At 45.8% G+C, this 26817-nt stretch overlaps 1 protein-coding gene across 1 annotated transcript in view; it reads left to right on the top strand.

Annotated features, from left to right (window-relative positions):
• Nucleotides 1-26817, top strand: part of LOC125456173 (uncharacterized) — a 117789-nt gene that overhangs the window by 89932 nt on the left and 1040 nt on the right. The window contains exons 17-18 of the mRNA XM_059648228.1: nt 19975-21674; nt 25678-25856. Of these exons, the coding sequence (XP_059504211.1) occupies nt 19975-21674; nt 25678-25856 (1879 nt within the window). The remainder of the gene's footprint in view (nt 1-19974; nt 21675-25677; nt 25857-26817) is intronic.

Here is a 26817-nt window from a genome sequence, read left to right as displayed (position 1 = left end):
AAGTGAGAAAGACATAGAGAGAGAGTGCTTCTGTTGCAATAGCTTAAATACCTTCAGGGAAAACCCTATATTTCAAGTTGAAGAGCTCAGATTCTCTGAAAGATTTCTTGAATAGCAACAGGCTTGCACCAGACTTGGTCACCAGACCATTCTCCCTGGGAAATAAACAACAGAGGAAGGACCAGCTAGAATTAATTGTAATGGGTGAGTAAGTTATGGGTGTGCCTCTGCTTTCAAGCAGGATTCTCTTTTAGAAGAGATAATAGGAACTGCAGATGCTGGAGAATTCGAGATAACAAAGTGTGGAGCTGGATGAACACAGCAGGCCAAGCAGCATTGTAAGTGCACAAAAGCTGACGTTTCAGGCCTAGACCCTTCATCAGAAGAAGCTGGTTCTAGACAAGGGACTGTCTTCCTTTTTAGCAGGGTTTTCTTTTTTACGCGCCTGGCAATTGAAAAGCTCCATTAACAGTGAGTTACAAAGAAACCTACAGCACAGGAACAGGCCCTTCAGCCCTCCAAGCCTGCGCCGATCAAGATCCTCTGTCTAACCTGTCATCTATTTTCTGACGATCTGTGTCCATTTGCTCCCTGCCCATCCATGTACCTGTCCAAATATATCTTAAAAGATGCTAACATGTCTGCGTCTGCCACCTCCGCTGGCAATGCGTTCCAGGCATCCACCACCCTCTGTGTAAAGAACTTTCCACGCATATCTCCCTTAAACTTTCCTCCTCTCACTTTTTGAACTCATGAACCCTAGTAATTGAGTCCCTCACTCTGGGAAAAAGCTTTTTGCTATCCACCCTGTCTATAGCCCTCATGATTTTGTACACCTCAATCAGGACCCCCCCCTCAATCTCCGTCTTTCTAATGAAAATAATCCTAATCTATTCAACCTCTCTTCATAGCTAGCACCCTCCATACCAGGCAACATCCTGGTGAACCTCCTCTGCACCCTCTCCAAAGCATCCAAATCCTTTTGCTAATGTGGTGACCAGAACTGTACACAGTACTCCAAATGTGGCCGAACCAAAGTCCTATAAAACTGCAACATGACCTGCCAACTCTTGTACTCAATACCCTGCCCAATGAAGGAAAGCATGCCATATGCCTTCTTGACCATCCTATTGACCTGCGCTGTCACCTTCAGGGAACAATGGACATGAACACCCAGATCTCTCTGTTCATCTTTTTTTTTCCCTAGGACTTTTCCATTTACTGTATAGTTCGCCCTTGAATTTGATCTTCCAAAATGCATCACCTCGCATTTGCCCGGATTAAACGCCATCTGCCATTTATCTGCCCAACTGTCCAGTCTATCTATATTCTGCTGTAATTTCTGACAGTCCCCTTCACTATCAGCTACTCCACCAATCTTAGTATCATCAGCAGACTTGCTGATCAGACCACCTACACCTTCCTCCAGATCATTTACATATATCACAAACAACAGTAGTCCCAGCACAGATCCCTGTGGAACACCACTAGTTACAGGTCTCCAATTTGAGAAACTCCCTTCTACTACTACCCTCTGTCTTCTGTTGCCCAGCCAGTTTTTTATCCATCTAGCTAGCACACCCTGGACCCCATGTGACTTCACTTTCTCCATCAGCCTGCCATGGGGAACCTTATCAAACGCCTTACTGAAGTTCATGTATATGACATCTACAGCCTTTCCGTCATCAATCAACTTTGTCACGTCCTTAAAGAATTCTATTAAGTTGGTAAGACATGACCTTCCCTGTACAAAACCATGTTGCCTATCACTGATAAGCCCATTTTCTTCCAAATGTGAATAGATCCTATCCCTCAGTATCTTCTCCAGTAGCATTCCTACCACTGATGTCAGGCTCACCAGTCGATAATTACGTGGATTATCCTTGCTGCCCTTTTTAAACAAGGGGACAACATTAGCAAGTCTCCAGTCCTCTGGGACCTCACCCATGTCTAAGGACACTGCAAAGATATCTGTTAGATTTCCTCTCTCGCTTCCCTCAGAAACCTGGGATAGATCCCATCCGGGATCTTGGCCACCTTAATGTCTTTTAGGATACCTAACACTTCCTCCTTCCTTACGTCAGCTTGACCTAGACTGAGCAAACATCTATCCCTAACCTCAACATCCGTCATGTCCCTCTCCTTGTTGAATACTGATGCAAAGTACTCATTAAGAATGTCACCCATTTTCTCTGACTCAATGCATAACTTTCCTTCTTGTCCTTAAGTGGGCCAATCCTTCGTCTAGTTACCCTCTTGCTCTTTATATATGAATAAAAGGCTTTGGGATTTTCTTTAACCATGTTTCCCAGCAATATCTCATGTCCTCTCTTAGCCCTCTTAATCCCTTGTTTCAGATTCACTCTACATTCCCGATATTTTTGAAAAGCTTCGTCTGTCTTCAGTCGCCTAGACCTCATGTATGCTTCCTTTTTTCTCTTGGCTAGTCTCACAATTTCACCTGTCATCCATGGCTCCCTAATCTTGCCTTTTCTATTCCTCGATTTCACAGGAACATATCTCTCCTGCACGCTAATCAACCTCTCCTTAAAAGCCTCCCACATATCAAATGTGGATTTACCTTCAAACAGTTTCTCCCAATCTACATTCCTCAGATCCTGCTGAATCTTGGTATAGTCGACCTTCCCCCAGTTTAGTGCTCTTCCTTTAGGACCACTCCTATCCTTGTCCATGAGTATTGTAAAACTTACGGAATTGTGGTCGCTATTTCCAAAGTAGTCCCCAAACTTCTGGGATAGTCAAGCCACAAAAGAGGGAGAGAGAGTGAGTTGTAGATGCAAGACTCCAGAGTTAGAGAATGTGAGAACCAGAAGAATTACAACATGTGGAGTGTTGACCCAACATACCAGTATGTTAGGAGGAAAATTGAAGGAACAACTTTGCTGGAAATTGGCAGGAACTTAAGAAAACTCCAGGTCCTTCAAAACTTATCAGCATCACTCAGAGTACGCAGTTATCCTTTTGGGGTGTGAGTGAAATGAGCATGGAAGGAGATTTATGTTAAGGGTTTCAGAACACAAGTGATATTGCTCCATGTACTCTTAATATAACAAACATAATCGGCTCTTCAAGAGAGGGACTAGTAGGTTGTATTTATTTTCTTGATTTAATCTGCCAGTCTTGTGGCTTTGTTTTTGCCTGGATTTTCAGGTTGAAAAGAAAACCACATTTTACTGGTCTCTACCCATTGTCTGTAATAGAACATAGAACATAGAACAGTACAGCACAGAACAGGCCCTTCAGCCCACAATGTTGTGCCGACCATTGATCCTCATGTATGCACCCTCAAATTTCTGTGACCATATACATGTCCAGCAGTCTCTTAAATGACCCCAATGACCTTGCTTCCACAACTGCTGCTGGCAACGCATTCCATGCTCTCACAACTCTCTGCGTAAAGAACCTGCCTCTGACATCCCCTCTATACTTTCCACCAACCAGCTTAAAACTATGACCCCTCGTGCTAGCCATTTCTGCCCTGGGAAATAGTCTCTGGCTATCAACTCTATCTATGCCTCTCATTATCTTGTATACCTCAATTAGGTCCCCTCTCCTCCTCCTTTTCTCCAATGAAAAGAGACCGAGCTCAGTCAACTTCTCTTCATAAGATAAGCCCTCCAGTCCAGGCAGCATCCTGGTAAACCTCCTCTGAACCCTCTCCAAAGCATCCACATCTTTCCTATAATAGGGCGCCCAGAACTGGACGCAGTATTCCAAGTGCGGTCTAACCAAAGTTTTATAGAGCTGCAACAAGATCTCACGACTCTTAAACTCAATCCCCCTGTTAATGAAAGCCAAAACACCATATGCTTTCTTAACAACCCTGTCCACTTGGGCGGCCATTTTAAGGGATCTATGTAACTGCACACCAAGATCCCTCTGTTCCTCCACGCTGCCAAGAATCCTATCCTTAATCCTGTACTCAGCTTTCAAATTCGACCTTCCAAAATGCATCACCTCGCATTTATCCAGGTTGAACTCCATCTGCCACCTCTCAGCCCATCTCTGCATCCTGTCAATGTCCCGCTGCAGCCTACAACAGCCCTCTACACTATCAACGACACCTCCGACCTTTGTGTCGTCTGCAAACTTGCTGACCCATGCTTCAATTCCCTCGTCCAAGTCATTAATAAAAATTACAAACAGTAGAGGCCCAAGGACAGAGCCCTGTGTAACTCCACTCACCACTGACTTCCAGGCAGAATATTTTCCTTCTACTACCACTCGCTGTCTTCTGTTGGCCAGCCAATTCTGTATCCAAGCAGCTAAGTTCCCCTGTATCCCATTCCTCCTGACCTTCTGAATGAGCCTACCATGGGGAACCTTATCAAATGCCTTCCTGAGGCACCAGATACTATAAACCTTTCAAGAGTTGACCATTGGTTAAGGAATATTATGATCCCAAGCCTCCTCTAATTATAAGGCATTATTGGATTTATTTGGCAGTTCGAGTACAGGGGAGTCCATGTCAGAACTTTTGACAAGGTTAAGATGACTGGCAGAAGCATATAACTTTGATTTAACCCTTAATGAGATGCTGAGAGATCATTCAGTATGTAGGATTAATGATGTAACCATGCTAAAGCATTTACTAGCTGAAGCACAACTGGACTTCAAACAGGCACTATAAGTGGCTTTGTCATTGCAAAATGTGGTAAGTGGAGCATATGAGTCAGAGGGTATGATGATGGAAGTGGACACCGTCGCCAGGCTGACTGAACTTGGGGGACAGCACTTGAGTGAAGACACTGCCTCACTCAGGACATAGCAAACCCAAAAGAAAGCGACATAACCTATAGGACTCTGGGTCAGCACACAGCAAACCCAAAAGAAAGCCAAGTCTCGGCCAAATGGTTATAATTTTCTTCAAGATCTGGGCCAGCAAGTCAGTGTAGTTGCTGCCGATATGTGGACTTGAGATGGCTAAAGAGTATCACCAGGCCTGAACTGTGTAAGAGATCTCATAGGCCATTATCCAGGAGAGTGCACTCGCTGGAAAGCCCACGGACGTCTGGCTGGGAACAGTTAAATTGCTTAGCAATATTCAAATCAGAACTAATAAATCAAAATATTTCAGAAGAAGGGTCCTGACCCAAACGGCAGCTTTCCTGCTCCTCTGATGCTGCCTGGCCTGCTGTGTTCCTCCAGCTCCGCACTGTGTTATCTCTGACTCCAGCATCGGCAGTTCTTGCTTATCTCCCAGTCAAAATAAATGTCTGGTTAAATGGTCACCCGGGTCTAATAGAGGTTGACACCAATGTGCCTGTATCAGTGGTTGCTGAACTAGGCTTAAACAATATTTGCTCTGGATTCCAACCCTTAACTTTCCCATAGACCTTGATTAGACTGAGAACCTACACCGAGGAACCCTTACAGATTAAGGTTCTGGACTCATGTGAGAAGCAGCAATTCAGTTATCACTGATTGTAGTGAAAGCCAACATCAGGCTCTGAATGCAAAATGATCCAGTCCTGGCAAAACTAAAACAGCTGGCGGTGATGAGGGAAACCAAAATCACAGCTAGAAATCTTTCTGGATGCGATGAGACTAAGTCACCACAGAGAAGGCATTTAATTAAGGGAAGCAAGGTTGATTACCCTGAGTAAAGGTCGCTGCCAGATACTGGCTGAACTCCACCAGGGTCATCCAGGGGTTTCCAAAATGGAGATGTTGGTGAGAAATTATGCCTAGTGGGCAGGGTTAGATGTAGACACAGCTGTGTTGGTGGGGCACTGCCCAGAGTGCAAACGAGGACAAAACTTACCATCAGCAGCTCCCCCACATTCGTGGGAATAGCTGGCTTAACCCTGGACTTGGTTACATGTTGCTGGCGCTTTCACGGGTTTGACGTTCTTAGTCGTGGTAGATCTTCACTCAAAGTGGTTGGACATGCATTGGGTTCATTCATCAAGAATGGGGACAACGATAGAAAAGCTGCAAGCATCTTTTGTAATAAACGGACTCCCAGAAGTGTGGTCAGAGCCAACAGGCTCTTATCTACCAGCAGGGATTTAATCTATTTCTAAAATCAAATGACATTTGGCACATAAGGACAGCTCCATACTATCCGTTGTGCAACGGTCTGCCAGAAAGAGCAGGCCAAATTTTGAAGGCAGCCTTAAACAAACAGCCTATACTTTCACTCAATACCAAACCGTGCTGGTTTCTAGATAACACAGTGAGAGGCCGGATGAACACAGCAGGCCAAGCAGCACCAGAGGAGCAGGAAAGCCTGACATCGTGACCGTCCTTCGGAAATTATTGACCCGAAACAACAAACCTTCCTGCTCCACCGATGCTGCCCGGCCCGCTGCGCTCCCCCGACCTCACACCGTGCTATCTCAGATTCTCCAGCATCGGCAGTTCCTACTATCTCCGTGCTGGTTCCTATTTGATTATCGGACCACTGCCCATGTAACTACAGGCAGGGCTCTGGCAGGGTTGCTAATGGGGAATAGACTCCGCATTAGATTAAGATTGGTCTTCCCAGACGGCGGGGCAGTGAAATGGCATCAAGAATGCCAATGCCAAACATGAGATTTCTCTAAGCGAGGGAGACAGTTTACTTCAGGGGATGAAGTTTGGTGCCAACACCACGGAAACACATGACCAGGAGGCATGGTCGACGCAAGGTCAAGTCCCATGATGTACAAAGCTCAGGGAGGTGAGGTGGTCCTAAACAAGCACGTGGGCCACATGAAAGGTGCAAACCCACAAATTGGGCAGCAGGAAAACATAGGCGGCCCATCAGAACTGCCCAGAAAGGCTGTCGGAAGCCATGGCCTCTCCCTGTCCATCCAGCATCCAAGAAAGTTTAGAATCTGAGATGGACACTGTGAATGTCGCAGCCTCAATGCTTTTACCATCTGAAGAAGGGGATGAACTTTTTTTCTGAGATGCTCCGTGCCGAAGTGGCGGTCTGCAATCTTATACATTGTCCGTATTCACGGCTGAATCAGAGGAACCGGACCCAATCTGAGGGCGCCCCAGCACAGGCTACAAGAACAGGTCTCCATCCCTGGACGTAGAGGGGGAGGGATGTAGTGATTGTAATGAGGTCAGCCAGGTGGACTTCACAAAATATGAATTCCCTGATTGGGGCTGTTAACTTGGTGCAATCAGGGAGCAGTGTCAGAGCTTCTGTTTACTCAGAGAGATGGCTTTGAGGAGGCCAGACCAGCATCAAGTGCTATGCATGTGTAAATAAAGGGTGACTTGGCTATGGGATACCAGCCCGTTGTGGAGTTATTTCAAAATTCAGCATATTATCTTGTTCCAAGAGCTAATTCTGATGTTACACATGGGCAAAAAAAATGTTTTAAACCACACAAATGAGTTTTCTAAGGAATTGATACAGGCAGAGTGGTGGACATTATTTACTTGGACTTTAGTAAAGCTTTTGAAAAGATTTCACATGATAGACTAATTTGTAGAATTAGATCACATAGGATTTGGAGTGAGCTTGCCAAATGGATACAAAATGGCTTCAGGTAGGAGACAGACTGTCATTAGCAGTGGAAGGTTATTTTTCAGACTGGAGGCCTGTTACCAGCAGGGTTCTGCAGGGATTGGCACTGGGCGCAGTTTTGTCAGTCATTTATACAAATGATTTGGATGATAATATAGGATGCATGTTTAATAAGTTTGCAGATGTCATCAAAATTGGTGGTATAATGGATGCTGAAGGTTATCTAAGATTACAAAGAGATTTCGATCAATTGCATTAATGGGCTGAGGAGTGGCAGATGGAGTTTAATTTGCATAAATGCAAGGTATTGCGCTTTGGTAAAACAAACAAGGGCGGGATTTATACAATTAAAAATAGGGCATTAGGTAGTGCCGTAGAACACAGAAACCCGTGCTTAGATAAGGAGGCATTTGGCTACATTGAAACACTGCAAAATAGCAGTGCACTTGCCGAGTTTTAACATTGCTCATCGACATGGCAAAGGTCACCTCTATATAGCTGAGCTAAGCTAGTTCTTACAGTGACGGGGAAAGGGCACCTCTGATCACAGAGCTGCACACCAAGAGCGGGAACTGACGGCAAAGGTAACACAACCATTCGGTTAGCATCTATACCCACATTAGCATCTTGTGAGGTTAAAATTTATTCAGCGATAATGGGAACTGCAGATGCTGGAGAATCCAACCACTGCTTGGCCCGCTGTGTTCATCCAGCTCCACACTTTGTTATCTAACATCTTGCGATGTGTTTTTGTGAATATTAAGCAAATGCCATACACCTACCACCCTTACTAGTGACCGAAGTAAACAACCTTTATTAACTAAAACCACTGCTTTAAAAGAAAATAAAACATTAAAATAATCTTAAAACCAACAAATAAATAAATATATATAAGTGGACTGTAAAACATGCAAATAAACCAAGCAAGCATTAAAATTGTCCTCAGAGTGTAACTGACGTTCATCTGCTAACCTGTTTAGCAGTCACCAAAGATTTGCAAAATTTTGACAGTCAATGAAATAGTAACATGAGACACTTCCCGGGTGATAAACTTAAAATTCTGCACCCAAGACAGTTCATAAGCTTACTGCTTGTTTCTGTCCATTTTCCTCTAGCACCCATAACAAAACCATAAAACAATGGCACATCTATATTCATTGACCCCATAATCTGTTCTGGTAAATGTTTACATGTAGTTAAGCTTTCATCCCAAGCCTTTTCCAATGCCTCCTCTCCATTTTCAAATCACACCATCACATCTAAGACAACTACCACTGAACCTTTTTGTAAAGTTAAATCTGGTTTCCACAACTTGCTGGTATCCTCACTTATCTAAGGCTCTTCAAAGGTCTTCCAACCATATTTACACACACTGCTATAACTTTTCCATTGTCTTCTTATGCCTCTTTATCCATATATTTTTCACTGACGGACGCCATCCAGAAATGTGAGGAAGCGTCTTTAATGAAGCTTCACACCTCCAGCTCTTTCTTACTAAAAAGAGATCTTCCCAATGGGTCCATGTTGCTCTGGTTAGATACAAATTGCACCACGATAGCAAAGTGTTAATCAGTTTTGATGTCTTCATAGTAACGGCCATTTTTGACTCAAGTATTTGATATCATTCTTAAAATACTTCACTGTTAATCCCTGGCACCATAAGGACATCCATTTCAACCACTCTGTCCCCCTCCAAACTTTGTAATTTGGGCTTAACATGCTCACCAAATCCTTTCTCTCTTCCATATCCATCTCCTCTTCAAACTGTATGCCAGCGTCTCCAGGCGAACCAAATCACTTGCATTACCTTTAATTTCCTCAGCTCCTCTATTATGTCCAAATTATTCTCCATACTAAAATGGAACGATGCCTGGGAGACCTTATGCTCAGATTATTGAAGCGCCACATGTTTTCTTAAAACAGCAAATGGGATTTGCACTTCCAGCCATGAAATCTCTAACCCACCATATCTATTGCAAGCATATAGAATCCATCCAATGTAGATAGGGGTAGATGTAAAATTTCCCTGATAAAACCTCGAATGAAAGAGTCCAAGTTTCATAAAATATTCTGGGGTGTCTCTGCTAAGACAAAATGTTGATGCAACCTAGGTATAAAATAATTCTTAAACTCAATTTTCTGCATCAGGCGAAGGGCTGATCTTATCAAATTCTCTGCCCATTCTTTCAATTTGCTCTCATAGTCGGACAGTTTAATGCCCATCCATGGATTCACTTGAGAGTCCAGGTATTTCTTGGTCTCACCTGGGACAATATACTGAACCTCAATTCCACCAAATTTCAGTTCCTTTAGATGACAACACAAAAATGTTTTACCTTTGTACACAAAATGAAAACCCCTGGTCTTCTTGATGTTAATTGTGAGACCCATGTTGTCACAAAAGCATTGAACAGTCTTACGGTTGTGAGCCATCCCCATGTGAGACCCACTTACCAGCACTACATTGTCTACGAACTCCAAAGCTGTACAGTGAACAATTTCTCATTTCAAGTTAATAGTAATGCCCGATCCTACTTCCTCTAGGGTGCTTACTAATGGATCCACAGCGATATTAAATACAATGGGAGACAGACGATCGCCTTGATTAACACCACAAGCTACTTGTATAATATCAGTTTTACAGTTATATCCCTCCACTACTGTTGTATTATTCATATATAAATTCACTATTAATTTAATAAAATCTCTCAGGAGGGATATTCTTTCCAAGGTTCTAACAAGCATCTTGTGCCCAGTTGCATCAAATACCTTCACTAAATCAATAGAAACCACTGCTAAATCCATCCCGTTCTTCTCGGCTCCCTTCATAATATTCTGAAAAATCACCACATTCTCATTACAACCCAAGGTTGCTACCGGGAAGCCCTTCTGTCTTGGATTCAGCTCTACTGCTCTGCTAAGTATTTTTGCCAATATTCTGGTAAAAGTCCATAGTAGGATAGGCCCCAATGGTGATGAGCTGCCAGTTATCAATATCCCTTAAGACTACCCTTATCATTCGCCTTCAGTGTCAATAACTAACCTGCTATTCTTCAAACTATCAGAAATAACACCAGTTTTCATCCACAAGGTAAATAATCTGACTAAATGAGTTATATCCTTATAATGATTTGCCTGGATGTCCTGAAATCCCAATCCATTGGGTCCTGCAGCCGTTTTCGGGTCTGTCCCCCTGATGGCTTCGTCTACCTCTTCTTTACTCAAAGGATCCATTAAACGATCAATCTGAGTAATACTCTTGTAAGTTGTGTACCTGGTAATATTTGCTTTATTGCTGGGCAAAGAGAGCTTCTCTTTAAATATTCTTTCCTGATCATTCCTACTAAGGGGGCATAAACAATTAGAAGGTCCTCCCATCAACTCTAACAAGTTGTTGCCTTTTAGTTTTATATAGTGGTTGAGCTGTTTTAAAACATGATTTCCTTCTAGCATATCTCTTCTGTGCCCCATTTCTATTCCTAAACCTATTCTCCTTGATCATATTACCCTTCCTTTGTTGTACATTATCATCTTCCTTACCCATTTTGCTACCATTATTATGTCCTATTTCCTTCAGTTTCATCAGTCTTTCTGTAATAGCATCAACCAAACATGGTTTAATCTCTAATCCTGACCACCTTTCATATTGCTACATTCCTCAGCCTGCCCTAATAGTTCATCCACAGTATGATGGAGTTTGCATCACATTTAGCACGCTTGCCTACATTCCTCAGACCTTTTGAGTAAAGGAGTTGGAACGATATGCTGATGTTGTACAGGACTTTGGTGAGACTTCTTCTGGAATGCTGTATTCAGTTCTGCTCACCCTACTGTAGAAAGGATACTACCAAACTGGAGAGGGTTCAGAAAAGCTTTACCAGGATGTTGTTGGGAATGGAGGATTTATGTAATAAGGAGAGGCTGAAACTTTTTTTCACTGGAGTGCAGGAGGTTGAGGGGTGATTTTTGAAGGTTTATAAAATCATGAGAATGGATAAGGTGCATGGCGGGTGTCTTTTCCCCAGGGTGGGGGATTTCAAGGCTAAGGTGAGAGATTTTAAAAAGATATCAGGGACATTTTGTTTTACACACAGTGTGGTTTGTAAATGGAATGAACTTTCAGAGGAAGTGGTGGATGCAGGTACAGTTATAACTTTCAGAAGACATTTGGATAAGTGCATGAATAGGAAGTGTTTGGAGGAAATGGCCGAGCACAGGTAGGTGGGACTCGTTTAGTTTAAGATTGTGGTCAGCATGGACTGGTTAGACCAAACGGTCTGTTTCCATACTGTTTGATTAATTTTTAAGATGTTCCATGTTTTACAAGCAGAATCTTCTGCCACAGAATCATTACTGCACAAGAGGGCATTCAGGCCATCATGTCTACATCGGCTCCTTCAAAAAGTCTCTGGTGGACGTAATAAGGTCCCATGGAAGAGGAGGGAAATTATGCACCAGTACACATTACCAATGAGAATTATCTGACCACATTCACGCTGCAGTCAGTGGATTCTTGCTATGAAATCTGAGTTCAGGTGCATAATTCTTTGAAGTTTGTGTCACAGGTAGACAGTGTGGTTAAGAAGGTGTTTAGTATGCTTGCCTTCATTGCTCACGCCTTTGAGTATAGGAGTTGGGGCATCATGTTGAGATTATACAGGGTATTGGCAAGGACTCTTCTGGAGTACTGTCTGCAGTTCTGTTTGCCCTGTTACAGGAAGGATCTCATTAAACTGGAAAGCGTTCAGGATGCTGCCAGGAAGTGGAGGGTTTAAGTTGTAAAGGGAGGCTTGATCGACTGGGCCTTTTTTCACTGGAAGTTGATGGGTGAGCTTATAGAGGTTAATAAAACCATGGGGGCCACAGATAAGACGGATAGCAAAGGTCTTTTCTCTAAGGTGGGGGAGTTCAAAAACAGGTGAGAGCAGAAAGATTTAAAAAGCACACAGAGAGTGGTTAGTGTGTGGAACAAACTTCCAAAAGAAGTGGTGGATGCGAGTATGCAAGACATTTGAATAAAAAATGAATAGGAAAGGTTTGGAGGGATATGGGCCAAGTGCAGGCAGGTGTGACTAGGTGGTCAGCATGGATGAGTTGAACTGAAGTGTCTGCTTCCGTACTGTGAGTCTATGAAAGGGTTGGGAATGGGTTTAATTGGAGAGTTGCTAAAAAAGAGCTAGCACAAAGATGGTGAGCCGAATGGCCTGGTAATGTGTTGCACGCCTGTTTGATTACATCAATCACCACTGTTCACAAATGCTTCTTCGGCTGTGGGGAATTTCGGCATGTCCTGAAGTTGGAATTGAAAGGTAAGCTTGTTTCAGTTAGCGACATATTCTTAGTAACATGTTGGACTTTTCCCTACAGTTTCTCAATCTCCGTGACCGTTCACAGCTGGTATTAGAGTTTGAGTGTTATGCTGAGCTGTCTTATGCGTGCAGGTAGATTTCTGGAGTCACTCTTGCAGTCGAAATAGTACTGTTTCTTCAGCAGTACCGTCTGACGTGCAGGGGGATGGGAGCATTCAAACCGGGGCCAACAACACCACGCCCGCTTTCGAAATATTGACTAAACGTTGCACGATCGTAGCTGCATGAAATCAGTGGCTCGCATGTTTGCTTTTTGAAAGAGGGACAAGTACACGGAGAATTGGACAAACGGTTTGTGAGTACACTAGTTGGTCCAATTTATAAGATGAACATTGCACGCTTTGAATTGCTTACTGTTAGGAGCTTTCGAAAGTGAAAGCGTTTTACTTTTTGGAGGTAGTGCTCTTTGTGAATGGGATCGTACTGAAATTTAATTTTATGCTTATTGTACTATGTCAAACAAAATTATCTAAAGTTTAAATTTATGGACAGGGAAGCAAGTGGGTTAACCTGCCAACCCGGCGTGTTTTAAATGGGGATATATCTTTTCCTTCATTTGGTTGGCTACTTTGGAAAGGTCAAAGGGAGGTTCTTTCATTAAACCCTGTTTGCATTTGGAATTATCTAATCTCTGCCATTTTAAGAAGGGTACAGTTTGTTCACCACTTTATTCTAATGTGGTCACCAGAACTACTCATGGTGAACCTCTGACCAAAGCCCCAAGCACAATGATTCTGGCAACAGAATTACTGCAAGTGCTTCATTTATATTTGGCATTCCAGGGATTTTTGCAAACTACATTCAAATGCTTTGAACAGCTCTTACGTAACCTCTGCTCGACGGTCTATAATCTGTATGCTTTCGTTTGTCTATCTGTCTTGTTACCTTATGGATATGCTGTCCTCCATGAATGCATTTGTCAGAATTTGGTCATTGTGTATTCCTTTGTCTTGTTTGTCCTCTCCAAATATGACCTCACATTTCCCTAGATAACAAAGTGTGCAGCTGGATGAACACAGCAGCACAAGCAGCATCTTAGGAGTGCACAAGCTGACATTTCGGTCCTAGACCCTTCATCAGAAAAGGGGGATGGGGAGAGGGTTCTGAAATAAATAGGGAGAGAGGGGGAGGCGGATCAAAGGTGGATAGAGGAGAAGATAGGTGGAGAGGAGACGGACAAGTTAAAGGGGCAGGGATGGAGCCTGGAGAGATGAGTACAGGTGGAGAGGTAGGGAGGGCCTCCTGCGGGGCCACAATGATGCCATCCGAAGGTCGCAGGAACAGAAACTCATATTCCGTTTAGGAACCCTGCAGCCCAATGGTATCAATGTGGATTTCACAAGCTTCAAAATTCCCCCCCCCCCAGCATCCCAAAACCAGCCCAGCTCGTCCCCTCCTCTCTAACCTGTTCTATCCCCTCTTCCCACCTCAAGCCGCACCTCCATTTCCTACCTCCTAACCTCATCCTGTCCCCTTGACCTGTCCGTCCTCCCTGGACTGACCTCCCCCTCCCTACCTTCCCACCTATACTGACCTGTATAGGCTCCGTCCCCGCCCCTTTAACTTGTCCATCTCCTCTCCACCTATCTTCTCCTCTACCCACCTTCGATCCACCTCCCCCCTCTCCCTATTAATTTCAGAACCCTCTCCCCATCCCCCTTTTCTGATGAAGGATCTAGGCCCGAAACGTAAGCTTTTGAGCTCCTAAGATGCTGCTTGGCCTGCTGTGTTCATCCAGCTCCTCACTTTGCTATAGAACAGTACGGCACAGTTCACGATGTTGTGCCAACCATTGATCCTCATGTATGCACCCTCAAATTTCTGTGACCATATGCATGTCCAGCAGTCTCTTAAATGACCCCAATGACTTTGCTTCCACAACTGCTGTTGGCAATGCATTCCATGCTCTCACAACTCTCTGTGTAAAGAACCTGCCTCTGACATCCCCTGTATACTTTCCTCCAACCAGCTTAAAACTATGACCCCTCGTGCTAGCCATTTCTGCCCTGGGAAATAGTCTCTAGCTATCAACTCTATCTATGCCTCTCGTTATCTTGTATACCTCAATTGGGTCCCCTCTCCTCCTCCTTTTCTCCAGTGAAAAAAGTCCGAGCTCAGTTAACCTCTCTTCATAAGATAAGCCCTCCAGTCCAGGCCGCATCCTGGTAAACCTCCTCTGAACCCTCTCCAAAGCATCCACATCTTTCCCCAATGTAGAGGAAGCCGCACCGGGTACAGTGGATGCAGTATACCACATTGGCAGATGTGCAGGTGAACCTCTGCTTAATGTGGAATGTCATCTTGGGGTCTGGGATAGGGGTGAGGGAGGAGGTGTGGGGGCAAGTGTAGCATTTCCTGTGGTTGCAGGGGAAGGTGCCGGGTGTGGTGGGGTTGGAGGGCAGTGTGGAGCGAACAAGGGAGTCACGGAGAGAGTGGTCTCTCCGGAAAGCAGACAAAGGTGGGGATAGAAAAATGTCTTGGGTGGTGGGGTCGGATTGTAGATGGCAGAAGTGTCGGAGGATGATGCGTTGTATCTGGAGGTTGGTGGGGTGGTGTGTGAGAACGAGGGGGATCCTCTTTGGGCGATTGTGGCGGGGGCGGGGTGTGACGGATGTGTTGCGGGAAATGCGGGAGACGTGGTGAAGGGCGTTCTCGATCACTGTGGGGGGAAGTTGCGGTCCTTGAAGAACTTGGACATCTAGGATGTGCGGGAGTGGAATGCCTTATCGTGGGAGCAGATGCGGCAGAGGCGGAGGAATTGGGAATAGGGGATGGAATTTTTGCAGGAGGGTGGCTGGGAGAGGTGTATTCTAGGTAGCTGTGGGAGTCGGTGGGCTTGAAATGGACATCAGTTACAAGCTGGTTGCCTGAGATGGAGATTGAGATCCAGGAAGGTGAGGGATGTGCTGGAGATGGCCCAGGTGAACTGAAGGTTGGGGTGGAAGGTGTTGGTGAAGCGGATGAACTGTTCGAGCTCCTCTGGGGAGCAAGAGGCAGCGCCGATACGGTCATCAATGTAACGGAGGAAGAGGTGGGGTTTGGGGCCTGTGTAGGTGCGGAAGAGGGACTGTTCCACGTAACCTACAAAGAGACAGGCGTAGCTGGGGCCCATGCGGGTGCCCATGGCCACCCCTTAGTCTGTAGGAAGAGGGAGGAGTCGAAAGAGAAGTTGAGGGTGAGGACGGGTTCGGCTAGGCAGATGAGGTTGTCGGTGGAGGGGGACTGGTTGGGCCTGCGGGACAGGAAGAAGCGGTGGGCCTTGAGGCCATCTGCATGCGGAATGCAGGTGTATAGGGACTGGACGTCCATGGTGAAAATGAGGTGTTGGGGGCCAGGGAATTGGAAGTCCTGGAGGAGGTGGAGGGCGTGGGTGGTGTCATGGACGTAGGTAGGGAGTTCCTGGATCAAAGGGGAGAAAATGGAGTCCAGATAGGTGGAGATGAGTTTGGTGGGGCAGGAGCAGCCCGAGACGATTGGTCAACCAGGGCAGGCAGGTTTGTGGATTTTGGGAAGGAGATAGAAACGGGCCGTGCGGGGTTGGGGAGCAATGAGGTTGGAGGCTGTGGGTGGGAGGTCCCCTGAGGTGATGAGGTCATGAATGGTGTTGGAGATGATGGTTTGGCGCTCGGGTGTGGGGTCATGATCGAGGGGGCGGTAGGAGGTGGTGTCGGAGAGTTGGCGTCTGGCCTCGGCGATGTAGAGGTCAGTGCGCCATACTACCACTGCGCCACCCTTGTCTGCGGGTTTGATGGTGAGGTTGGGGTTGGAGCGGAGGGCTGCCCGTTCTGCAGGGGAGAGGTTGGAGTGGGTGAGAGGGGTGGAAAGGTTGAGGCGGTTAATGTCTCGACGGCAGTTGGAGATGAAGAGGTCGAGGGAAGGTAGGAGGCCTGGGGGTGGTGTCCAGGAGGAGGACTTGTGTTGGAAGCGGGTGAAGGGGTCAGTGGAGGGAGGGTTAGGCTCCCGGTTGAAGAAGTAGGCGTGGAGGCGAAGGTGGCGGAAAAACTGTTCTATGTCCAATCGTGACTGGTATTCGTTGATGTGTGGTTGTAGGGGGACAAAGGTGAGCCCCTTACTAAGGACTGACCGTTCGTCCTCAGTCAGTGGAAGGTCTGGGGGGATGGTGAAGATGCGGCAGGGTTCAGTGTGGCTGTCTTCTCTGGGGTTGCTGGCTGTGGAGGTTGTGGGCGGAGCGATGAGGGCGTCGGCCGTGGGCGGGGTTCCGTCGGCGTCGGCCGTGGGCGGGGTTCCGTCGGTGGTTGGAGTATTGGGGTGGGCAGCAGCAGCTGCGGTGAGGGTGGTGTGTGAGGTGTTGTAACCTTCAGTGGAGGCGGTGACTGCAGCAGCGGTCCTGGAAGTGGTGTGGCCGGCGGAGGTGGATGTGACGTCATCGGTGGGGTCTCCGGCCGTCAACAAGATCTCACGACTCTTAAACTCAATCCCCCTGTTAATGAAAGCCCAAACACAATATGCTTTCTTAAAACCCTGTCCACTTGGGTGGCCATTTTAAGGGATCTATGTATCTGCACACCAAGATCCCTCTGTTCCTCCACACTGCCAAGAATCCTATCCTTAATCCTGTACTCAGCTTTCAAATTCAACCCTCCAAAATGCATCACCTCGCATTTATCCAGGTTGAACTCCATCCGCCACCTCTCAGCCCATCTCTGCATCCTGTCACTGTCCCGCTGCAGCCTACAACAGCCCTCTACACTGTCAACGACACCTCCGACCTTTGTGTCGTCTGCAAACTTGCTGACCCATCCTTCAATCCCCTCATCCAAGTCATTAATAAAAATTACAAACAGTAGAGGCCCAAGGACAGAGCCCTGTGGAACACCACTCACCACTGATTTCCAGGCAGAATATTTTCCTTCTACTACCACTCGCTGCCTTCTGTTGGCCAGCCAATTCTGTATCCAGACAGCTAAGTTCCCCTGTACCCCATTCCTCCTGACCTTCTGAATAAGCCTACCATGGGGAACCTTATCAAATGCCTTACTGAAGCCCATATACACCACATCCACAACTCGACCCTCATCAACTTTTCTAGTCACATCACATCCTCAATGAACTCGATAAGGTTTGTGAGGCATGACCTGCCCCTCACAAAGCCGTGTTGACTGCATTTGATCAAGCCATGCTCTTCCAGATGGTTATCTAGGATTCTCCAGCATCTGCAGTTCGCATTATCTCTCACATTTTCCTAATTGGATTCCAAACTGGAAGGACAGGGGTCACAGATACAAGAACATAGAACATAGACCAATACAGGCCCTTCGGCCCACGTTGTTGTGCCAAACCTTTACCCTAATCCTAAGGTCTATCTAATCTCCACCCTAACTTATACTATCATCCATTTGCCTATCTAGTGCCCCTCCAAGTAACACACCATCCTGACATGGAAGAAGCTATAACACTATTCCTTCAGTGTTATTGGGTCAAAATCCTGGAACTCCCTTCCTGAAAGTACCTGAGGTCTCCAGACCCCAGATGCATCATGGGGCAGCACGGTGGCTCAGTGGTTAGCACTGCAGCCTCTCAGCGCCAGGGACCTGGGTCCAATTCCAGCCTCGGGCAACTGTCTGTGTGGAGTTTGCATATTCTCCCTGTGTCTGCGTGGGTTTCCTCCCACAGTCCAAAGATGTGCAGGCTAGGTGGATTGGCTAAATTGCCCATAGTGTTCAGGGGTGAGTGGATTACAGGGGGATGGGCCTAGGTGGGATTCTTCAAGGGGCGGTGTGGACTTGTTGGGCCGAAGGGCCTGTTTCCACATTGTAGGGAATCTAATCTAAAATCACGGTGGTTAAAGAAGGTAGCTCACTACCAAGGGACAGGGGGAGAAAAAGTTGGTCTTGCCATCAAAACCCACATGGCAAGAACTGATAACACAATTTGATGGGAAGTGATGAAACAGACTTGAAAAAGAAAAGCAGTTTTTGGAAAGATGACGCGGTTTTAGAGTCTTAAGCCATGGAATTGTACAGCACAGACCATTCGATCCAACTCATCCATGCAGACCGGATATCCTATATTGATCCAGTCCCATTTGCCATTAGTTGGCTCATATCCCTCTAAGCTCTTCCTATTCATATAGCCATCCAGATGCCTTTTAAATGTTGTAATTGTATCAGCCTCCACCACTTTCACTTCATTCCATGCATGCACCACTCTCTGGATGAAAAAGTTGCCCATTAGGTCCCTTTTTTTTAGATTTTTCCCCTCTCATCTTAAACGTGTGCTCTCCAGGTTTGGACTCCTTGGGGAAAAGACCTGCACCCTAGCCATGCCCTTCATAAATTTATAAACCTCTATAAGGACGCCACTCAACCTCCAGGGAAAATATTCCAGCTTATTCGGCCTCTCCCTATAGTACGAACGCTTCAACCTTGGTAACACCCTGTAAATCTTTTCTGCACCCTTTCAAATTGCACAACACCGTTCCTATAACTGGGAGAGCAGAACTCTACATAGTATTTCAAAGTGGCCTAACCAATGTCCTGTACAGCTGCAACAGGACATCTCAACTCCTATGCTTAATGCACTTTACAATAAACGTAAGCATGCCAAACTCCACCTTCACTAAATAAAAACCAAAACAACTGTGGATGCTGTAAATCAAACAAAAACAAATTGCTGGAAAAGCTCAACAGGTCTGGCAGCACCTGTGAAGAGAAATCAGAGTTAATGTTTTGGGTTCTGTGGAAGGGTTACCGGACCTGAAACATTAACTCTGGTTTCTCTTCCAAATATGTTCTATGCGCTGCCAGATATGTTCATCTTTTCCAGCAATTTCTGTTTTTGTTCCTTCTTCGCTACCCTGTCTACCTGTGACTCCTCTTTCAAGGAACCATGCACCTGCACCACTACGTCTCTTTGTTCAGCAGCAATCCCCAGGCCTTACTATTAATTGTGAAAGCCTACCCTGATTTGCTCAACTGTTTGATGGTTGAGCCAAAATAGTGAAGAATATTCCCTCTAGAAATTAGGATCCACAGCAACGCAGGGTCTGGGTGACAAATGGCTGTGTCAAAATAGGGAAGTGAAAGTGCATTTGGAGGTTAGGCGTGACGTGCACTTAGCCATGGCAGTGGAGTAATTGCTTTGTTTTCTAAACAGGAAGGAAGCTAGACTTTTATCGAGAATGGAAGAACAAGAAAGGGAACAAACATTTGAAGACTTTGGAACCGAACTGGGTAATAACTTTCGAGATCTCTGCGAGTCCAACAATCCAGACCTCTCTCAGGCAGAAAAGTTCATTGGAGAGGGAGCCTTGGAAAATCTCAGTGTTGACACGATTGGCTCCATTTTATGTAAAGTTGCCATGAAAGGTCACGAAGAAATCATGAGGAAGTTGCTTTTGAGTGACAAGGTAGACGTGAATTACCAGGAGCCGAAATATAAGTGGTCGCCCCTCCTTAACGCTGTGCAAGCGGAACATGAGAGAATTGTTGACTTGCTGTTGGAACACGGGGCCGACCCCAGGCTCCAGAAGAAGAATGGCGCCTCGCCTTTCATTGTCGCTGCAATAACTGGTAATGTGAATCTGCTCAGCAAGTTTCTTGAGCTGGGTGCAGATATCGACGAGGCAGACAGCAATGGTTTTACGGCCTTTATGGAAGCAGCACAGTATGGCCACGAGGAGGCGCTGCGCTTTCTCTTCCAGGAAAAGGCCGATGTGAACAAGCACAGGATGGTCTCTGAGGCCATGGCGAAAATTGGTAAAGGAGGGAAGACAGCCCTGATTGATGCTGTGTTGAACAAGCGTAAGGACATCGTTGAGATCTTGTTGGATGAAATGAAGGCGGATGTTAATGCATTTGACAACCTTGGCAAAACGCCACTCATCCACGCCTTGGAGAGCGGGAATGGGGAGATTGTGGAGATTCTGTTAAAGCGGGGAGCCGACGTTAACGCCACAGACAAAAACCAGAACACGCCTCTGAGCGTTGCATTGACCAACTGTAGCCCTGACAGCCCCCTGTTGGAACAGCTCGTGAAGTGCACCCAGAATCTGAATGTCCAGGACAGCCATGGGAAAACACCATTGATCCGTGCAGTAGAGAAGAAGATGTCAGAGGTGGTTAAACTTCTGCTGGAGATTGAGGGCACGGCAATCAATGCACAAGATCATTTGGGCCAGACAGCCCTACTAGCAGCTGTGGAAAATAAGGATATGTTGTTGTCACAAATGCTGTGTGAGAAAGGGGCTGATGTATCCTGTACAAACAATCACGGGGACACGGCGTTAATGATAGCCATAAGGAAGTATGACAATAAAACTAAAAATATACTGATCAAGCATGGGGCAGAGAAGGTGGCATCCAGTGGCGGAAGACCTCCTTCAAAATGGAAGGAGCACAGCCAACGTTGGAAAATAATCCTTGGAAACCTGCAGAGGGAGCACCGTGGTCCCATTGGGAAACTGAAACTATCCAGAATCCCCGATTATAAGATTAGAGAAGAACTCAATGTGACGGAAGTCTACCTTGGTTTCGTCAATAATGAGACGGAAGTGGCGGTGAAATGTCACAGGAAGGGTGTGGAAGGAGCCAAAAGAGAATTGGATTGCCTCCGTGATCCCAAGATCAGTGGCAGCAGTAGCTTTGCTAACCTCCTGCATTGTGAAAGTGATGATTATTGTGATTATCTCTGTCTGAACCTCTGTGATTATAACCTTGAGGAGTGTGTGAGCGAGTGGCCAGACAAAATGCGAGGGGATGCCCCTAAAATAATGAAGCAGTTGGTTCAGGCTCTACAGCTCTTGCACAAGGTTAAGTTTGCTCACCGGGATTTGCATCCAACAAATGTCCTCAGAGGTAATGTCTCTCAAACATTTTTGTATATTTTGGAGAGTTAATACATTCTGAGGTGTCCCCAGTTAAATACTTTGTGCTGCTCCAACGTTCAATTCACTGTGCTCTAATGCAGTTGTGGAAGATGGAACAGGAGCTAATCTTTATATTGTCTTAAAAGTATTTATTTATGAGATACACCTTTATAAGCACACATTTCCTAACCCAAAGATTATAGTTTCAGATATTGCAGGTGTCAGCAGACCTAAGTAAAAACAGAAAATGTTACGATATTAAAAAAAACTCAGCAGGCCTAGCAATTTTCGTTTAATTTCAAATACATACTTTATTCATAAACGGATTCTTATATATGTACTCGGTAACCAAAGCAGTTTGGTTCTCTATGGTAGCACATGAAGAAACAAAACAAACTTTGGAGTTTGACCCAAGGCATTTGTTACTTGTACGTGATTATATTTACATGTGTTTGATAACCGAACGGACCCCTATTTAACTTTGGCAGAAAGACCTCAGACTGTGGCCTTTCCCTGCTGCGCCTTGGGGTCAGCTGCCCCAAGCTTTAGTGCGTCCCTCAGCACGTAGCCCTGGACCTTGGAATGTGCCAAACTGCAATACTCAGTCAGGGTTGACTGCTTGTTCTGGAAGACCAACAAGGTTCAGGCAGACCAAAGAGCATCTTTCACTAAGTTGATGGTCCTCCAGGCGCAGGAAGGGTCTAGGCCTGAAACGTCAGCTTTCCTGCTCCTAAGATGCTGCTTGGCCTGCTGTGTTCATCCCGCTGTACACCTTGTTGTCGCAGTAGATGTTTGTTTGTCTTGGTCTGCATCCTGGGAAACAGACCGTAGAGCATAGATTCCCGCGTCTCAGAGCTTGGGATGAATCTCAACGAAAACCGTTGCTTGTCTCTTCAGAATTCCTTTGCAAAGGCACATTCTGGCAGGAGATGTGTGACAGTACGCTCCAAACCCCCCTCCCTGACCTTTACCACCACCACCACCACCACCCTGCAGCCACTTTGAGTACAGCATGCGGTGGTGCAGACCGACTGGGTGTACATGAAGGGTCTGACAGTGCCCTTCTCAACCACCATGCAAGCGATGTCTTTGTCTTTTGTTGGAAGGTTGTGGTGATGAGGGATTGCAGCAGTCAACACTTAGGGCCCTTACCTTCCATGACAACTACAGTTTCAGTCTGTGTCTATTTATACAGGCATCCACTTCTATACAATTAATCAGAATTAATGTAACATGGAAAATGCTGGGAATATTCAGCAGTGAGAGTTAACAGCATCTATAGAAAGAGAAACAGAGTTAAAGTTCATTGGGAGACCTTTCGTCAGAATTCAGAGAAGTTAAGAATGAACAGCTTTTAAGTAATGACAGAAGAGAGATGCGCAAGAAGAAAGGGACTGAGGAGGCAAGTATATGGTCAAGAGGAAAGGCTGTGAGGCAAAATGAAGTGATTGTGGGGCAAACATTGCGAAAACAGCGGAGTCCAGAGAGGTGAGTAGTCAAGGCAGGGAAGCATGGAAAACCTGGCACCAAGAAGGATTCTGTGGCCTGGGAGCGAGGCAGAAAAAGACAAATAAATTCACTGGTAATGCGTGCCGTCCTGGCCATTTGTCACCCCAATCCTCAATCCTGAAGTGCATGTTTTGTGCTAAAGTCTGCAGTGGGGATAGCACTCACTGAGTTCCAGTCTTCAGTTCCAAGAATGCTAGCTTTGAAAACACTTTGCCCTTGTAAAGTTGACAATATTTTACTTGAATTTACATTTTGGATTCTGACAGAAGGAAAAAAAAGGCTTATGTTTCTATAGTGCCTTTCACAGCCTCACCGAATTCCTTGTGTTACAAGGAGGCCGCTCCGCCCATCCTGTCTAGACCAGCTCTTCAAAAGAGCAATTCACTGAGTGTCATTCACCTGCCTTCTCCCTGTCAACCTGCACATTGTTCCTGTTCAAATAACAGTCTCATTCCCTTCGGAATGTTTAAATTGAAGCTGCCTCTGTCACAATCTCAGGCAGTGCATCCAACACTTTAACCACTCGCTGCCTGAAAATGGTTTCTTTTTCTCCTTGAGTGTGGGGATCAGCGTTTGCTCAGTTAGTGGCACTCCCACTTTGGCCTCAGAAGGTTGTGGGCTCATTCCCACTCATGTGCAATCACTAAAGTTGCCATCTGTGCAGAACTGAAGAAGGCTACAGTGTGGGAGGTGTGGTGGCTTTCAGCTGAGACCTCCAGTTCGGACCCTACTTTGTTGTCTAAGTTGAACGCAGATGGTCCCGTTACATTCTCTGGAGAAAGTTAGAAAAGTTAAGCCCATATTTATCCCTTAGTCATTTCCTTGCAGGACTCTCAGGAATGGTGACAGTTCTGAAAGCTCTTGTTGACTGTGAACTGTGCTTAGATATTCCCAGTCTGTAAAGGGTGTGACATAAACGGAATTGCTTTGATTAGGTTGCTGTCCAGATCAATGTGACTTGTTGAAGAATAGTCAAAGAAACAATGCTGTGGATCCATTTTTGATCAGTCTCACACCCATTTAATTAATTGCTCCTGCCATTTTGATTGAGTGCAAACCCATGCAGTTCCTTTAGAGCTGTTCTCTTCCTTTCATGTTTGGGCTGAGTTTTACCACAAAGTGTAAGCTTTTCCAAGGTTAATGGAGGGTTTTTCTCTGCGAGCCCAGCAGGTTTTCTTGTGCTGTCTTCCCAAAGTCACTTGTTTATCGATACAACACATTCCCGCAGTGCCCAACTCATTATATACTCCCATCGATAGTGGGGGTGAAGGATATTGGGATCGGATGTGATGATTGGAGTTGGGGGGTTTGCTGATGGGAGTGGGGATGGAGTAGAAGGGATGGGAGTAGTAGAGTGTTGGGGGGGTAGGAGTAATGGGGAGAGTGGGTGGGAGTGGTAGATTAAAGGTGTGTTGCAATTGGGGTGGGAGTGGGGAATTGGGGATGAGGGATTAAGGGAGTGGGGACTGAAGAGATGGGAGGTGGCAGGAGTGGGGGATTGTGGATTGTGGGGATAGGAAACTGGGTGTATGGGAATAGGTGTGTGGGATTGGAGGGGGTGGTGGAGGGGGGGTATTGGGGAGCGTGATATGGAGGGTCAGACAAGCAAATCGTGCGCTAGAGTCACCAGGTTACTGCTTTTCCTTTCATACTGAGAATTATTGCTGTCTACAATGCATGGAGCAACTGGGAGAATGGAAAACTGTATGTCAGGAGGTTAAGTGACATCATAACAAAGATGGGAATGCGCGCTAAATAGACCTCTTGCCACTCCTAGTTGAGCAGCTCACCGCTCACCACTCAACACTCAGTTGGGAAATGGGACCTTTTGCTGGATGATGTCGGGAAACTCATCGCTGGCTGTCTCTCTCAAAGTTTTCCCACCATTGCCCATGCTGTTCAAGGACGGGGAAGATCCCGACATTGGCTTTCCATGTTAGTTATATTAACGGAATCTCTATATAGTTCGTTCCAGTAAACTTCTTCTGCCCTTTATCTGCCCATGTAACCAACCTAAAGCCTGTTTGAAGTCCTACACTATCCTCCTCACAGTTCACAACACATCCAAGTTTTGTACCATCTATATACATCAAAAGTTCACCACCACTTACAATAGCACAGCACAGAGCTCAGGTACAACAGGTCATTGGGCACAACTGGATCATGCTAGAGTTTAGGCTTCAAACAAACCTGCTCCCACCCTACTTCATCTCAGCATCAGCAACACCGTCTATTCCTTATTCCCTCATGGGTTTACCCAGCTTCTCAAACCCCGAAAAGCGTCAACCTTGAAATCATCACTCAGTATAAGGTGACTGAAACTCTGACCTGGGTGTAATAGATGAACTTCAAAGACCAAGAATTCCAAATTGTGTCTAACAGTGAATGGAACTATAGATGGATGTATTTAAAATTGATTTGGAGCCTTTTTGTTGTATGTCTGATCAGAGTGCAGAGCAGTAAAATGGTTTCATTTTCTACAGATGTTGAAGAAAATTTTCGCCTGGCAGATTTTGATAAGAGTGTGCATTTTGATAAGAATCCAGCTGTGCCGATTTGCTCTGGGACCTGGGAAGCTTCAGAAATCCTGCAGAAACTGGAACGTTTGCCAAAGGCAGCGTTTACCGAGGATGAGCTGTTCAAAGCAGACGTGCAGGTCTATGTTTGTAATTTTTATTAATGACTTGGACGAGGGAATTGAAGGATGGGTCAGCAAGTTTGCAGACGACACAAAGGTCGGAGGTGTCGTTGACAGTGTAGAGGGCTGTTGTAGGCTGCAGCGGGACATTGACAGGATGCAGAGATGGGCTGAGAGGTGGCAGATGGAGTTCAACCTGGATAAATGCGAGGTGATGCATTTTGGAAGGTCGAATTTGAAAGCTGAGTACAGGATTAAGGATAGGATTCTTGGCAGCGTGGAGGAACAGAGGGATCTTGGTGTGCAGATACATAGATCCCTTAAAATGGCCACCCAAGTGGACAGGGTTGTTAAGAAAGCATATGGTGTTTTGGCTTTCATTAACAGGGGGATTGAGTTTAAGAGTCGTGAGATCTTGTTGCAGCTCTATAAAACTTTGGTTAGACTGCACTTGGAATACTGCGTCCAGTTCTGGGCGCCCTATTATAGGAAAGATGTGGATGCTTTGGAGAGGGTTCAGAGGAGGTTTACCAGGATGCTGCCTGGACTGGAGGGCTTATCTTATGAAGAGAGGTTGACTGAGCTCGGTCTCTTTTCATTGGAGAAAAGGAGGAGGAGAGGGGACCTAATTGAGGTATACAAGATAATGAGAGGCATAGATAGAGTTGATAGCCAGAGACTATTTCCCAGGGCGGAAGTGGCTAGCACGAGGGGTCATAGTTTTAAGCTGGTTGGTGGAAAGTATCGAGGGGATGTCAGAGGCAGGTTCTTTACGCAGAGAGTTGTGAGAGCATGGAATGCGTTGCCAGCAGCAGTTGTGGAAGCAAGGTCATTGGGGTCATTTAAGAGACTGCTGGACATGTATATGGTCACAGAAATTTGAGGGTGCATACATGAGGATCAATGGTCGGCACAACATTGTGGGCTGAAGGGCCTGTTCTGTGCTGTACTGTTCTATGTTCTATGTTCTATGTTGTGGTGACTT

This window comes from Stegostoma tigrinum, chromosome 8 (assembly GCF_030684315.1).
Source record: "Stegostoma tigrinum isolate sSteTig4 chromosome 8, sSteTig4.hap1, whole genome shotgun sequence".
Lineage (NCBI taxonomy): Eukaryota > Metazoa > Chordata > Chondrichthyes > Orectolobiformes > Stegostomatidae > Stegostoma > Stegostoma tigrinum.
This window is presented reverse-complemented; position numbering and strand designations above follow the sequence as displayed.